The following is a 15602-nucleotide window of genomic DNA, read 5'->3' as shown; positions in this document are numbered from 1 at the left end:
GAGTCTTGTAGCAAACTGTGTACTGATAAATATGACATATACTCGAACTCGAATTTATTAAGACAGCGAGATTTAGTCACAGCTACCTTTACTACTTTTTACTCCTCTCAATATAGATATCAAACAGAATAAAGCGACATAGATATTATGCAAACCTAATCACATTACGTTTATAGTTTAATGGCCATTAAATTAATAAAACTTTTTTCATAACGCTTAATATTGAGTTTGGTCCAATTGTTAGAAATCGGAAATATCGTGAAAAATTCCAAAAAACACAAAATTTTGATTAAATTTTGTTGAATAACATCCAATAAACCTACTTTTATTATAGTATACAGAAATTTGAAAATTTCAATCAAGTAAATGGCTCAAATCGTAACCCTAACTCGAAAAAAAAAATCAGAAAATGTTAGTATTTCAGGTGATTTTATCTCAAGATATTAAATTATCCGTTTAAAAAATGTAACGATCATGACAGATAAGTCAATGTCATTGGCATATTCTTTTAAAGAGGTTTTATTCTATCACTTGACTCCAATGATGGTTGTCGGATACACATATGACATTTTTATCCGCTTAATGCACACAGCACATATTAATCCATAGATAAAACTAGTAGGGAAGGGGGGGATTCGAATTCGCAATCAACTATCACTGACCCGACTCGCTTAGCTGTAGCCTAGCTGAGCTAAGCCTAGATTATGAAATTGAAAATAATACTCTTACAAGTTATTTGATTACAATAAACTTGATATTTTTATACAATCTTAGAATTGCGTGCGAAGTGTTAATGAGAATGAAAATAAAATACTAGATTCTTACTTAAGTTTTACTTACAAAGACAATCATTTCATCATTTATTAAAATCATTCTTTTTTTTTTTATAAGTATGAACACAACCATTAAACTACGCAAAATCCAGGACCCGAAGGTGGCTGGGCGTCGATGCCTCGTCGGATCATGCGGCACGTGTGTTCTTCAATTCGCTCATAAGTTTCGGTGGGAATAGAATTTTTCGATATTATATTGTAGGTTGGAGCACTCCAAAGTTTTTCAGCAATAGCACTCGCTCGTGGCCATACCCTAGAAACAAATGTCAGTCATTTTCAATGTGTACAGTCGAGGTAAGAATAGGTTCGTCACCTTAAAGTCTATTTTCGTGTGCTCAGTATGAGTGATCTGCATTACCGATTGAGAATGACATATTGCGTCGCAATAATTTGATGTTTAGATGCAAAAGGTACTAAGAGTTTAAGATTTGATAAACGAATGAATTTGAAAACTGACCTCAGTTTTCTTACTCTGACTGTACATAAATAGTTACGTTTTATTTAATACTGCAGCAGTCCTAATCCTCTTGATGTTTCACTTGACCAATGATCATGAAGCGAATTATGTATAAAAAAAAACCTCGAACAGATATAGCGCTTATCCAAATTTGAAACCGAAGTTCCTTAGCCAAATGGCAAAAAATCTTTATTTCCGAAACTATAAAAATATACTGTTAAAACTTCGTAAGTAGATATACTCTGTGAGACGCATTAAGATTTTAACACAAGAAAACAATAAATTTTGGCGGTTATATTTTTTTTTTTCATGAAACACTACATCACCAATACATGTGCGATAACTAAATATCATTTTTTTTCTAAACTGAATAGTTTGCGCGAAAAACAGTTTCAAAGTGGTAAAATATGGGGATACACATAACTGTATCTTCTAAAATAAGAGAAAGATAAAACTAAAAAATATATTTGATGTACATGTACATGCACATGTTAGTACTTTATTTATACATCATAAATTGTAAACCGAAATTTACCTTGCATTCAATTAACTCAATTATAAAACTTGAAAAACAACCTTTAATTTCATAAACATAAACCTTATGCACAAACCGTAAAAAAATATTTTCTAGCAATAAATTTGTAATATGTGTCTAAGAAATAAAATATACACTATTATTACACCATCGATCAAAGTTATAACGAACTACGAGAACTTTTATATTATGTTACTTACTGCTACGGAACCCTTCATGGGCAAATCCGACTCGGAGTTGGCCTGGGACTCGGTTAAATTAAAAAAGTATCGAATAGAAGAATTAGTACCCTGTTTTTTTTTTAATAATGTTCGGAAAAATATACCTGTTTAGTACATTTCTATCGTCCACCATTTCACCCCACATGCAAGCTTCACCGCCGACAATGCCCTCCAGCAAAGTCTGGTTTAGCGTCACGTCGTACACCATTTTACGAGGGTCAAATACATAAAAGTCAGTCCATTGCGAGGTAATGGAGTCGAGATACCACGTTGAAGAGAATAGAAGCTTCTGTCCAGAATAAAGAATCTGCAAAATAATGAACTTAAGTATAATACTCAGCTGATTGTCAATGTGCCAATGAAATATGTGTCTACTGGTACTGGGCCGTGTTAGTCTAGCTCGCGAATATACTTGGAAGTACACAAGATGAAAAAAAGGTTTAGACAATTAAAATTAATACCTGTTGACTTCCAAGCAGGATATATTAATTTAAATAATAGGCTATTTGACTGGTTTTTAAAATCCATTTTATATTATTTAGTAGAAGTTAAGGAACCCAGTAAAAGTTGTGTATTTTATTTCTAGTACATATTTGCCGAAATATATCATATTAAAAATTCCACATTTAAATAGTGCGTGCTTTATTTTAATTTGTGGTACATATAGTAGAAAAGCAAGGTTTACAAGAAAGTGACTTCATCATAAGCCCGGCCAATCAGGAGCGTTTTTTGTCACGTGACAAACGTTTGAAAAAATGCATTTTTATTTATTGATTTTTGAATAAATTAAGTATTATTTTCAAGTTTCGTTAGTAAATAACCATTTTTAAATTCATAATATACAATGATTACAATAATTCACAATGTATTTTTCGCATTGTCAAATAGCCTATTGTATTTAAGTAAATTGACTTTGTATTTTTTAAATGTTAAAAAAGAGTACTTTCCGAACCGGTGGTAGCTTCACTTAATTGTAAAATGACGATTCAAAAGTGCTTGTAAAAGCCTACTTGAATAAAGTTTGTATTGATTTTTTTTAAAAACTTTTTGGTGTGTCAGCTCTGATAATTGAACTTTGAAAAATGCTTGTAATTTAATAATACATACCGATATCATTTCACTGATCCAGTTGTATTTCCAGACTTGTATAAGGGTATCTTTCGATAGAGTTACACCTTCGTCAAATACTTCCTGTATGATCAAACGAAAAATAAAAAACAATTATAATTATCTCAATTTTTTAGTAAGTAAACATAGTTAACTAAATATAGTTAAATATAACCTGCCACACGATGGGTTTTGAATTTTCTACCAAGAGTGGAATCACATTTCTCATAAATAACGTGTGCAAATCCGCCGCTGTCAAATTGTTTCTTTTCATATATTGCCTGAGTTCTGGATTCGATTTCCTGTAATATAAAATTACTTGTTAACATTTATTGATCAGAATATATTCGCTTAACTAAAAAACATCGATTTGTCTTGATTGATATATACTTCTATACTAATATAATAAATGTGAAAGTAACTTTGTCTGTAGTTCTTTCACGACTAAACCGACCGTCAAATGAACCAAATTTGAAGGACTTTTTTTGCCTGACACATAACAATCAATTCCATTAAACGCGAACAAAACCGCGGTTGACATCTTGTTTATGATAAGATATTTACCAACAATCTAATTGAACCTCATCCCCACCGACGTGGAAGTATTTGTCTGGAAACCATGTCTGAACTTCTTGGAAGAGGTCTCGTAGAAGTTTATACGTCGTGTTTTTAGTTGGATCCATCGGTCCCATGCCGATTACATCTTCTCCCTCGTAACACTCTGTGAGCAGGCTGGGATGCGAATTGCCCCAAGAAGTGGTATGTCCTAATAAGTATAATAAACAAGTATTAGAATACAGTTATAATCTATACTAACAAATGAGGATAAGTTCTTATGTTATGCCTAGAAGATGAAAAAAATAGTAATATACATAAATTATACAAGACCCCGTCTTGTATAACTTATAGTACGACACAACTTAGATGTAGTAGCATCGGCAAAATTCGTAAAACCGATCACATCCGAATTGAGTACGCCATCCCAAATTATCAATATTTATTTCTCATGTGAGTATGATCTTTACACGAACGTAATAACTTGTAATATCGTATGACCAAATATATTCGTCAATTTGACACGCCAATTTACATGCACTTGTTTTCTTGGGTTGAACTAACGCGGGAATATATAGCGTCGAATAGCGTCGAATGGCGCGATAGGGAGCTATTTCTATTGGTCGTGTTTTTTTTTCCACGAGAACAGCTAGTTCAGTTCATTCTTCCAGACTATACCAACTAGCCATATTCGCGTTAGGACTTTGTTGCCGAGTAGTGTATACACTGATTTTCATGGGTACGCCACTCCTGAGGTAACGGGTTCGATTCTCGCCGAGACGATGTAGAAAAAGTTCATTAGTTTTCTATGTTATCTTGTGTCTGGCTTTTTGTGGCACCATCGTTACTTATGATATTCAATAACACAAGTGCTTAAGCTACTTACATTGGGATCAGAGTAATGTATTTTATGTTGTCCAATATTTATTTATTTACTACCACTTAGCAACAAATGATGTGGAGTCATAAGCCTACACGGTAAGTTATATAAAAGAAAATGTAGTGTGTTTCTGAGATGATTTAAGTACATAATATGATTATACAAGTAAGATTTCTTCGCAGTTTCACCTGATTTAAAATTAGGCTTATGACTTAAATACAATGGCGTAGCTAGGTAAGGAAGGGCCCCGGTGCATAGAAAAAGAATCGGGCCCTCACCCCCTCTTTCCTATCCCTCTTTAACTAATAATTACACTTTAAAATTATATTTAGATACCAAATAAGAAATCTTATGCGCAGGTTCGTGATTTTTAAGCTACAGAAGCTTAAGGTTAGTTTAGAAGGCCCCCTGAGCTCCGGGGCCCTGATGCACTGCACCTCCTGGCCCTACGATAGCTATGCCACTGCTTAAATACGTCCGAATATCGTGAGTTTTAAAGATAGAAAATTATTAATGTACAGTAACTATTTACCAGGAACGTCAAACTCTGGTATCACTCGAATGCCCCGTTCCCTTGCATATTGAACTATCCTTTCTATGTCTTCCTTCGTATACACCATCGACGAGTCATAAGCACCCTTTTCGCTACAAAAGATAGAGAATAATTAACAAACAAGTAAACAGTTAATTACAATATGTGTAACGTATATTACAATAATATAAATCATATTTTACTCGGCCTCTCTTTACAAATGTCGTACAGCAATGTTTTTTTTTCTTTTGTTTGTGGCTTTTATTTATGCCAAAAAGGCACAGGTTATTTCGCCAACGTCACGTGCGATGGAGATTGATCAGTTCGGTCGAGATTACATGCTCAAATTTATTTTGTACAGCTTTTTTTGCAAGTTCAGTATCAAACTGATTTATCTCTTTCTGACATCATTGACTCGACATTTGAGAACAAGAGAACGGAGATTTATTTGGCAAATTATCCCCTTAAACAACATTTCTAGGTAAAGTCAAATTAATGTAATCATGTAAGTGTAAAAAAAATTAAATAAATGATTAAATTCTGCCGGCACAACTAAAAGCCATTAAACTAAGAGTAGAATAATGTAGTCTGAAGTATTTCTAATTAGATATGTAAAAGTTGAAAGGATTCAATGTATAGTTCGTTGATTACCTACGTGATTGATTGTTATTATTAATTTATAAATATTTGAAAATTAAAAAAGGAAATCACCTTAATTCGGGAAATCTTTCACTTTGATAAGGAAAGCTTTGGTCATCAACGATATGCCAATGGAAAACGTTCATTTTATTCATCGTCATCGCATCCAAAGTCTTGAGTATATTGGATACCGTGATATAGTGTCGAGATGTATCTAATAATAATCCCCTGTGTTTGTAGCGAGGAAAATCACTGATTTGAGTTGTATTTATGCGTATTTCCTAAAAAAAGAACAGAAGGAAATCATAAAAAATCTTACTTATAACTGTTTTCATGGATATCTAGTATTTTTGTATTGATATCGTTTGTACTTACATTTCGATCGTCCGACAAATATAAAAGCTGCGCAAAGGTTTCAAGTCCCCGAAGTACACCCCATATTGACGAACTGTGCAGTTTGGACTTCGCCGAAACGGTAAGATTATCTTTAAAAAAAATACACACGCAATTTATTAAACAAGCCACTCACACTTTTCATCTACATGTCAACGATTATCTACAAAATGTGTGGTCCAAGCGTCTCTATATCGTGACTCGTGAGGTTGCTTAAAAAAGAGTTAACGCAGTGAACTCTCATCTCCGCAAATTTAATTTTAAATATGTTCGAATCGAGGCTTTTGTATGTCTTTTTCTTTCTCTCTTCATACAATGAACAGAACTCTAAAATTCAAATGATACAGAAGAAGCTTTAGTTTTATTCTGGATTTCAAACTACCTATTAATAATTAATAATAATTGAAAAATATTGTGTAATTAACTGTTACGGTTTAATTCCATTACAAAGAAACTTCAGCTTGCTTTAAAAGGTAAATATTGTTTGTTTTTTTTTTGTGGTTTTACGCAAGAACTTCCATTTTAGTTTATATTTTCAGATCAGACATAGGCTTTATTGTATACTAGCTATGACTGCGACCTTGAACGCGTTTGAATTTAACAAAAAAAATATTACTGTAGCCAAAGTTACTCCTTATTATATCAGTTACCTGCCGGTGAAAGTCCCGTCAAAATCCGTCCAGCCGATCCTGAAATTAGCCGGAACAAACTGACAGACAGAAAGACAGACAATTGGTTTTGGTTTATGTACCGTGTGTACGTACATATGCATGGAGTAAAAAAGGGTTATTTTAATATTACAAACAGACACTCCAATTTTATTATACGTATAGATTTATATATATATTTTTGAGTATATAGAGCTTAATTAATGGAGAAAGTCGGAGAGAAAATTGTTGGTGCTTTCTAAGCGAACGCGGCCCTACCTAGCTCTAATGGTAAATCTATATAATATTGATTGAAACTGTGTAATGTGATTTTACAAAAGAGAGTAGGACTACATACAAGTACATATATTTATAGTTTATAACTCAAGAAACAAGCCAAAAAGTCAGGACCATTAGATAGGTATACCAAATTTTTTCTTAAAACTATTACAAGTATAGGCGTGTATATTCAAGAATTATCGATTAAAATTCAATTAAATAGCGAATGATACATCGGAGGAAAAGAACCTTGATTTTAAAAGCTAAGATATAAACTATTGTATTTTTGATAAAGTAGTAAGTATTTGTTAAGATAATAAAACACAAATATGTACAGTGTTTTTCAAACAACAACTAGAACGATGATCACAAGTCATCAAGAGGTCAATATGCTTTTCAAAGTTATCATTTAATCGTTATATTTTGAAATGTATACATATTTATTTATTATTTGTATTATTCTTGAACTACGATACTTTATAGTAAAAATTAAATATTGTTCATATTTTTAGGGCAGTCTCATTAATTTAAAAAAACGCACACACACACACACACAACATTTTGGGCAGCTACATTGTTATCTGAAGCTGATTATTTTTTAAATAAAAATAAGTATTTCCAGATATTAAAGTCGTACATTTCAAAAATAACCGTTATTAAAAAAAAAATAAGTATTTGCACGTTTACGGCTAAACCTACACTCAACTAAATTTTATGAAATTTGGTATGGAGCAAGATTGGGAATAATATTAGTTTTCTAAACCCCTGAAACGCAAGCAAAGCCGTGTGCGACAACTGGTATTTAATTTACTTAATATAAGAACACATTTTAAGTTTACGCGTCTGACTCACGAGCTGAAAATCAAATGTAACACTTTTATGCCGAAATCATTTTAAAAGTGCTGTGTAATACATGCGCAACATAATTATATTATTAATTGATTTTTATAATATAATATACATGTTATTCATACGGTTATTTAAATATATCAGAACGAATTCCAAAAATAAATTAAATGGTCGCGACATTGATTTTCTTCATGGCGATAAAATTAAAATAAATCCACAAAACGTATAAAATCTGAAATGGTACAATAAAAACGGACATATTATGAAATCAATAATATCATAATACAGAGAGCACAATATAGACGTTAGGATACGAAAAAACTTTTTTAGATATTAGACAATAAAATAATTATGTCATTATGTAATGATGTAACAAACGTTGAGAGTTAATGAGAGACAATCACGAAAAGAATGTTTGATGTAAACAACGTATATATCATCTTTATGCTAGATAACATTATAAATATATTTATTTGTTGCAATTAAATAAACCACTCTCTTCAATTTATAAGCATTATTGTACGTAATTATATTATAGTGTAGAAATGAGCAAACCATTGATGCGATAACACAAAAAAATAACGTATACTCTATTTAAGTAAAGTTTTACTATTTAAAAATCAAAATCAATCAAAATATACTTTATTCAAGTAGGCTTATACGAGCACTTTTGAATCGTCATTTAACAACTAATCGTTTTAAAATCGTCAGCCACAGCTATAACAAAACGCAAAACTACCACCGCGGGTTCGGAATATATTCTGAACGGTATAACGAAAGGTAGAATATCTAGATTCTACCTTTCTACCGAGAACATTAGAAATATTTTAAGTAGTAAAAAAAAAGTATGAAAACTTTTTGCAATAGTGACAGGACGGGTTCATTTTTCGCCAATAATTCAACGAGGAAATGCAAGTAGTATTCTTATCACCAGTCCACGGCCACGGTAAGTATCGAATTTGTATTTGAATAAAAATAATTGTTATTTTATATTTATTCGAAAAGTAAATAATTATATGTGTGTAACTTACATGAGCAAAATATAGGGATATTAAGCATTTCTTAGATAGCCACTGCGCTACTAACCTAGATATATTACTTTAGTTAGATATCATACGTCCCTTGTGTTTGTTTATAGTTCTAAAACGATTGGGTCTGTACCTACCGTGTTCACAGTGTAGGTAGAGACGCACAGTGATAAAACCGGAAAGCAATAATATGAAATTATTGCTGTTTGACGGTAACACCAATACCAACACCAGATAAACATCAAAGCAGCGCATTTCACCTTTTTGTATAAAAAAACGCTTACATTGAAGTGTTTGGTACTCACAACTTTCATCCATGTCCAGGTAAGGGTATTCCTCGCAAGGCGCTGACAAAGTAATGTCCAACTCACTCAGCAACCCTTTGTGCAAGTCGTTGTGTTTCCGATGAGAGCGCTTTTTAATATTACGAATTCTTGCACCGATTTTACTTTTCACAACATACGAGTACCTCTCGATTGCATTTGTTAAAATATCGCAGGTCCGATCTAAATTCTAAATAATAAATGACTAAATTCAATTATAATTAAAATAAGCTATATACGTTCCCATTAAAAAAAGAAAGGTAAAATTCAACAATAGAAATTATCATCACACAAATATAACAAAAGAATTCTACATTGCACTGAGATCGATAATTTCTCCAATACACCTATTGAAATAATACAATTATGAAACACCCACCTTAACTTTAAAATGTGAAGGGTTGAATGTATAAAATGTATTTTCCTTGGTTTCATATTGTGGTTTTGGCCAGACCTCACCCTTTGTAGGTGGATACTTCGGGCCAGGCTTGACCACCCAAAAACTGTCTACAAAAATACTTCCAAAACAGACCGCAGTGATAATCCATTTTAACATTATTCTAGCGTATTCACGTAGATCGTTTATTCTATGAACACAACAGGACCGACAGATTGAAAGGCTCTATCGATACTGACTCGAGCGGTTTTTTTTCATCGCTTATAGATGGTGATAAGAAAAGTTTAGGGTTACCATAAATGTGATACATATTGAGACGACTCAGCAAGAAAAATATAAATAAAGTGTTCATTTTTAATCTAAGCATTATATAAATAAAGTTATTCATGTATCCATCAAAAAGTTTACAAAATTTATCATGTCAAAATATTACGACATCTTTCAAATGTAGAATCTGACGTAAAATTCAAACAAATCTTGGTCTTCGTTCAATAGCAGATTTTACATAAGTTTTGTAATAATGATGAATAATTCAGTACTATTTTGCAAATTATGATATAAATATGTCCTACGGACTATTATAATACTTCAGAGATACTTCAATAAGTCGTGAATTTGATCCTAACCTCTTAGATAGTGACAGTACCCACCCCTTTTATCAAAGTATATATTATGGGTGGGTAAAAATATCCTAACGAGTATGATAAATGTGAAATGTAAGTTACGATTTACGTCTTAACTAGAACTAAATCAGATATTGTTCAATTTTCGATAAAAACGGTCTGGGGTACAGAAAAGAGTACAGGGTGCCTTGCACCTGCCTCTCTCCCTCCTAACCTAACTTGACACACAGACGAAGCCGCGGGATAAAACTAGTAAGAAATATCCCGAAACCAACAATTTTATATAAGAACAGTTTCATTGGTTGCCAGTTAAATTATCCTAAAATAAAAGAAAAAAATTTGGTCATCAGATTATTGCATGTTCGTAACATTATTTGCTAAAAATGTAAACGACGATCTCCAATTTTGCTCACTTGCAATTATTATTATTTGTTTAATTATCCGTGTAATACAAATTCATTAATTTAGCGTTTTGCAACTAATTTATCGTGTATTTGATATTTTTTTATTAATTATATTTCAAATACATAACATGACATAGAAAACTTAGCTAAATTGATATTTAAAATCCTCAGTTGTAATGGTCCTATGTTTATGTAGGTACACATATTTTTTCTGTAAATGATAGTGGTTTTAATTTTTCTCTAATGATAGGAATATGTCAATTAATTAATAAATAATAACAGATATAATTGCCATTGATTAATTGATTTGTACGCCCGAAGCAGATACTCAAGTATTTATTACATCATATGGTATACCTTGTAATTTGTGATAAGTCCATAAATATGTAACTGTTGTAACGTAACAGTTAAGGTTGAGGGTAAAAATATATAATCGTATCTACTTTCGTCATAAGCTTGTAAGTTATTTTGGTAAAAAATACATGTACAGTTATGTTCAGGCTACCTTGCTGTCTTTGCTCGCATTGACTTGCAGCTAAACAACAGCTAACAATAATTATTTTAAAAATTATTGAAATTGTTGAAGCCATATACATCTCCCCTTTGAAAAGATATAAATACTATATTAAAAAACTTAGCGTTGAACAAAATAACACTAATAAAAAGAAATACTTTAGGTAGTTAAAAATGGTAAATTCCTAAAGAGATTATAAAATAATAGTAACAAACCCCGGCTTGTTACATAAGCAGACACTCTACCTCCAAATACAAATAAATAATTAGTCTGGTGCCGATTTTAAGGGTGAGACAGACGGCGAAACTATATACGATATAGAAATACATAATATTTCTTACAGCGCTAATGTCTATGGGCGATGAAGAAGTGGCTCATCGGCTTATCCGCCTGCTTACTTACAAAAAGGTATAAATTGAATACCAATTTTAATGCTGGACTTAATAATTCATATTTCATGAGATATTATTCGGGGTTTTTATCAGAACATGACATTAATAGTATAAACACTTTACTTGAAATTCACGGTTTTAAATCTACACCGAATACCGGTGACCATCAAAAGAACATACACAATCCGTTGCACATTTCAATATATGTAACGGATCTCGAACTGCTCTAGTTAAATATTGACCGATATTGTTAATGTTTTTTATGCGTTAATTATAAATTAATTGTCATTAATATGTGAACTTCTTAAAGTAAAATGTAAAAATATATTATCAAGGTAAAACAACTGCGCTGTTATAATATCTTACAAATTTAAATAAAACCTACTGTTTTCAATAATTTCGCAATATTAGCAACATTCAAATATTACTTACTCGATATCAAATTTTGTAAATTTTATTCGAATAAATGAAGTATTTTAAAGTTGATTCTGATTTTTTACTCTGTAGGCAATGCTTAAACGACAGGTGACTTTTGATTATGACATCAGCATGACAGTTATGATTATTGATACGAATTGCGATTGAATTACAGAGAGAGAACACCAAGTAAATTTTAATTAATGATTTTAATGTTATTCTCTTCATAGAATTTTTACTGAATTAGTTAAAAATGTTCCGATTTGAATGCTCAATAGCTATTGTTGTGTGTATTATTGCCAATGTTTTCTGTGCATTAAATTCTGTTGAAGAAGATGTGGGTACTGGAAGGTACGTTATTGAAGGACGAGTGTACCCAGCTGACGAACAAGACTTATCAACTTGGCAGGTGGATACTAGAATTCACGTAAATGGAGGCGAATACATTGGTTTCATTAAAGATGATGGTTCTTTCACAATATACAATGTCCCATCGGGGTCTTATGTGGTTGAAATCGTAAATCCAGATTACATGTATGAGCCAGTTAGAGTCGAAATTAACTCGAAAGGCAAATATAGAGCTCGTAAAGTGAACTACATACAGACCTCACAAGTTATTCAAGTTCCATACCCATTGAGAATGAAAGCAATAACTAAATTTCGTTACTTCCAAATGCGTGAACAATGGAGATTAACTGACTTCTTATTCAACCCAATGGTGATCATGATGGTGTTGCCTTTACTATTGATCATGATCCTGCCTAAAATGATGAATGATCCCGAGACCAAAGAAGACTTAAAGCAAATTAGTAATATGGCTAAGATGTCCGAGTTACCTGAGATGTCAGAGATGTTTACTTCTCTGTTCAGTGGAGGAGCTGCCACTAAGGCCAATGTCAAAGCTAAACAAATTAAGAAGAGACAATAGTATAATACATATAAATAGTTAATTTACAAAGGTGTATTATGTTATTTAGGAATAACGGTCATCAATAAATTATTTAAAATATTATTGCATTTTATTACATTTATTTGTAATAATTGTCTTACATTCTGTTTTTGACATTTTACATTTGTTAAAGATAACCATGTTAAATATTTGCAAATTTTTTTTTTCCTTTTAACTTACTAAAAACAAAGTATTAAATTAAACAGAACTACTGACAAAACAAATACTTAGAAGCATGAAATAAGCAATATTCTAAACTGAAATTGATATGAAACCAGTTTAAATTATAAACCTCCTTTTTCTTTGCCGCACTGCAGAATTAAACACCATTAATCTTTCTCAATAGTAATATCTGTTGGAAAAGGTCATTTTTTGGAATATTTCTGCCTTTCTTGATGAAAAATTTGAATAAATAATTCTAATAATAAATAATTTAAAAAAAAGTTTTTCTATTGGGGTTATGTAAATAAACTTTGAAATAATAGAAATGAATAAAGTATCCAATAGGTAAATATAAAAAAGCACTTATGTTTTTAAGGTTTTTATTGAAATAAATCTATGTAGAGACAATATTTTCATTCTACACTAATTACACTTAAGTTGGGTTAAAACTTATTGATACACACAAGTAAATACATAGAAAAGTAAAAATAAAAATCAGTCATTGGTAATTTTGGACGGAAACTAATTAAGTAATGAAACTTATAATGTCTACGAGATTCATAAATACAGCATTTATTTTTATAATCGATATACTCTGGACGGTAATTTCAAATTTGTACATTCAAGAAAGGCAATGGCCCAACAAATTTATGTATTGCCAATTTGTCGTACTTTAAATAGTAAATAGATATGATATTCTTATAAACAAAAATACATTCAAAATAGTATATAAAATGTTTCTATTTAAAGTATCCATTTTTGTATTGTCTTTGACGAATAAGGCATTCTGATTAAAATTGTCTTTAGCATTGCAGTGATACAATAATCGATTTATATAAAAAAAATATACAAAATTCAGAAAAACTTGTCTTAATCTAGATGAAAAATATATTTCTATTATATATATACATATTATTTGATTGCATTTTGCCTAAATATAAAAAGATTTATATATATTTTAAGGCAAGGATGCATTTAATGCAATTGAATTTGATTTAAAAGCTTCTTTGTAACTTGCAATGTTTATTTGTCAGTTAGTTAATGTCATTTGCAAGATAATAATATCAATTAGAAGCTGCACATGTGTGAAAATATAATACTCTCAGCTTCTAAAAGTTACATTTTTGTATACAATTACAATTTACTTATTTACTTTTACACTGTGTGATATGTCTGATATGATCGATTTATCAGCAGGGATATGTATATAATAATATGAAGAGAAAAGTATTACAACTGACTTAAAGATTTTAAGAATTAGTACATTATTTGGTTGATAATTAATAGCACAAAATTATATTTATTTACAAGATATGTGTCTATTAATAGACAAAACAAAAAATAAATATAACATGAACATTGTCTTTTGTAAAGCAATGTATTTTAGTACGCAAAGTACTATCAAATAAGAAAAGTCAAAGATGTCAAGAATTCAAGTGAAGATACAGATAGATCTTTCTTCTAAGTGAGAAAAATATAAACACTTTGAAAAATAAAACCTATTACAAGGAGGTTTTATATGAGTTAAAGAATTATTAAATTGGTTTAACAGTACATTGCATCACAACGATTCATATTAGTAATTGATAAAAAAAAAAATATAAATGCCAAAACATGGTTATAATATTTGTACAGACCATACAAAGAATCATTAACATAGTGAACACTCCATTATACTACATAACTAAGTTGGAATGGATTAAGGAATATATCTTCATAGAAGTTTCTAATAAATCATCTATGAACTGTACATGGAGACGGAGTATAAAAAAACATGGTTAAACATTACTAGAAGTAGGCATAGATTAAAAATTATAGGCAGATAATTATCGAAACAATTCTAAATTCAAATATAATATGAGCTACCATTTACTATAGTCATTATAAATAAAATATATACCCATTAAACGGTGGTTACAGACAGTTTCATAATAATTAAATTATTTTGTATGAATGAAATAATAACAGTTATACTTTAAATTATAACGTTAGTAATGTGATTTCAATTGTAAATTGATAACATTAATAGACATATCAATTTTCAAATTGAATCGCCTATTTTGGCCATATTGAACTTAAAACTAATTCTAATTGATCTTTTGAGCTTTACTTTAATTGAAAATTTTCACTCTTCAAATATTTATACAAAAACATTAATTTTGTTTTAATAATTAAATTCACAATTTAATTATTCAGTGTTTGTCAAAATTTCACTGATTCTGAATATTTTAAAGTTCAATATATGTTCATTGATCAAGATTTCATCTGATTTGATATTGTGATAAGACTATAATGTTACAGTCAACGCGTGTTTTAGAACTACTGTAGCAGCCATTGTTACCCGAATTTCCGAAACAGGTGATTCTCATTATAGAAACAGTACAATTTATATTTCGTTTAAGTACGAAAACAAATCAAGGAAAGTCAGGCTAATAACTATACTATGAGATGTTTAATCATTTGATG

The 15602-nt window shown here is 30.6% G+C and overlaps 2 protein-coding genes across 2 annotated transcripts; one reads left to right on the top strand and one right to left on the bottom strand.

The window, feature by feature from the left end:
* Nucleotides 1–888: 888 nt before the first annotated feature.
* LOC124537610 (beta-hexosaminidase subunit beta-like) lies at nt 889–9921 on the bottom strand. Its single transcript, XM_047114488.1, has 10 exons — nt 9658–9921; nt 9261–9468; nt 6135–6244; nt 5832–6040; nt 5121–5233; nt 3718–3919; nt 3329–3455; nt 3154–3237; nt 2151–2353; nt 889–1086 (listed from the first exon to the last, which is right to left on the bottom strand). The coding sequence occupies exons 1-10, from the start codon at nt 9832–9834 to the stop codon at nt 906–908; spliced, it is 1614 nt and encodes a 537-aa protein (XP_046970444.1). The 5' UTR covers nt 9835–9921; the 3' UTR covers nt 889–905.
* A 2239-nt stretch (nt 9922–12160) lies between these two features.
* On the top strand, nt 12161–13034 carry LOC124537521 (ER membrane protein complex subunit 7). Its single transcript, XM_047114394.1, has one exon. The coding sequence runs from the start codon at nt 12279–12281 to the stop codon at nt 12951–12953; it is 675 nt and encodes a 224-aa protein (XP_046970350.1). The 5' UTR covers nt 12161–12278; the 3' UTR covers nt 12954–13034.
* The last annotated feature ends 2568 nt before the right edge of the window (nt 13035–15602 follow it).

Source organism: Vanessa cardui, chromosome 18 (genome assembly GCF_905220365.1).
Source record: "Vanessa cardui chromosome 18, ilVanCard2.1, whole genome shotgun sequence".
In the NCBI taxonomy this organism is placed as follows: domain Eukaryota; kingdom Metazoa; phylum Arthropoda; class Insecta; order Lepidoptera; family Nymphalidae; genus Vanessa; species Vanessa cardui.
This window is presented reverse-complemented; position numbering and strand designations above follow the sequence as displayed.

Excerpts from the sequence above, each read along its gene's own strand:
- LOC124537521 (XM_047114394.1), top strand. The coding sequence starts at position 12,279 with ATGTTCCGATTTGAATGCTCAATAGCTATTGTTGTGTGTATTATTGCC.
- LOC124537610 (XM_047114488.1), bottom strand. The coding sequence starts at position 9,834 with ATGTTAAAATGGATTATCACTGCGGTCTGTTTTGGAAGTATTTTTGTA. Across the intron at positions 3,920-5,120 it reads ACCAGAGTTTGACGTTCCTG|GACATACCACTTCTTGGGGC; the intron begins GTAAATAGTTAC and ends TATACTTATTAG. Across the intron at positions 2,354-3,153 it reads GGATCAGTGAAATGATATCG|ATTCTTTATTCTGGACAGAA; the intron begins GTATGTATTATT and ends ATTATTTTGCAG.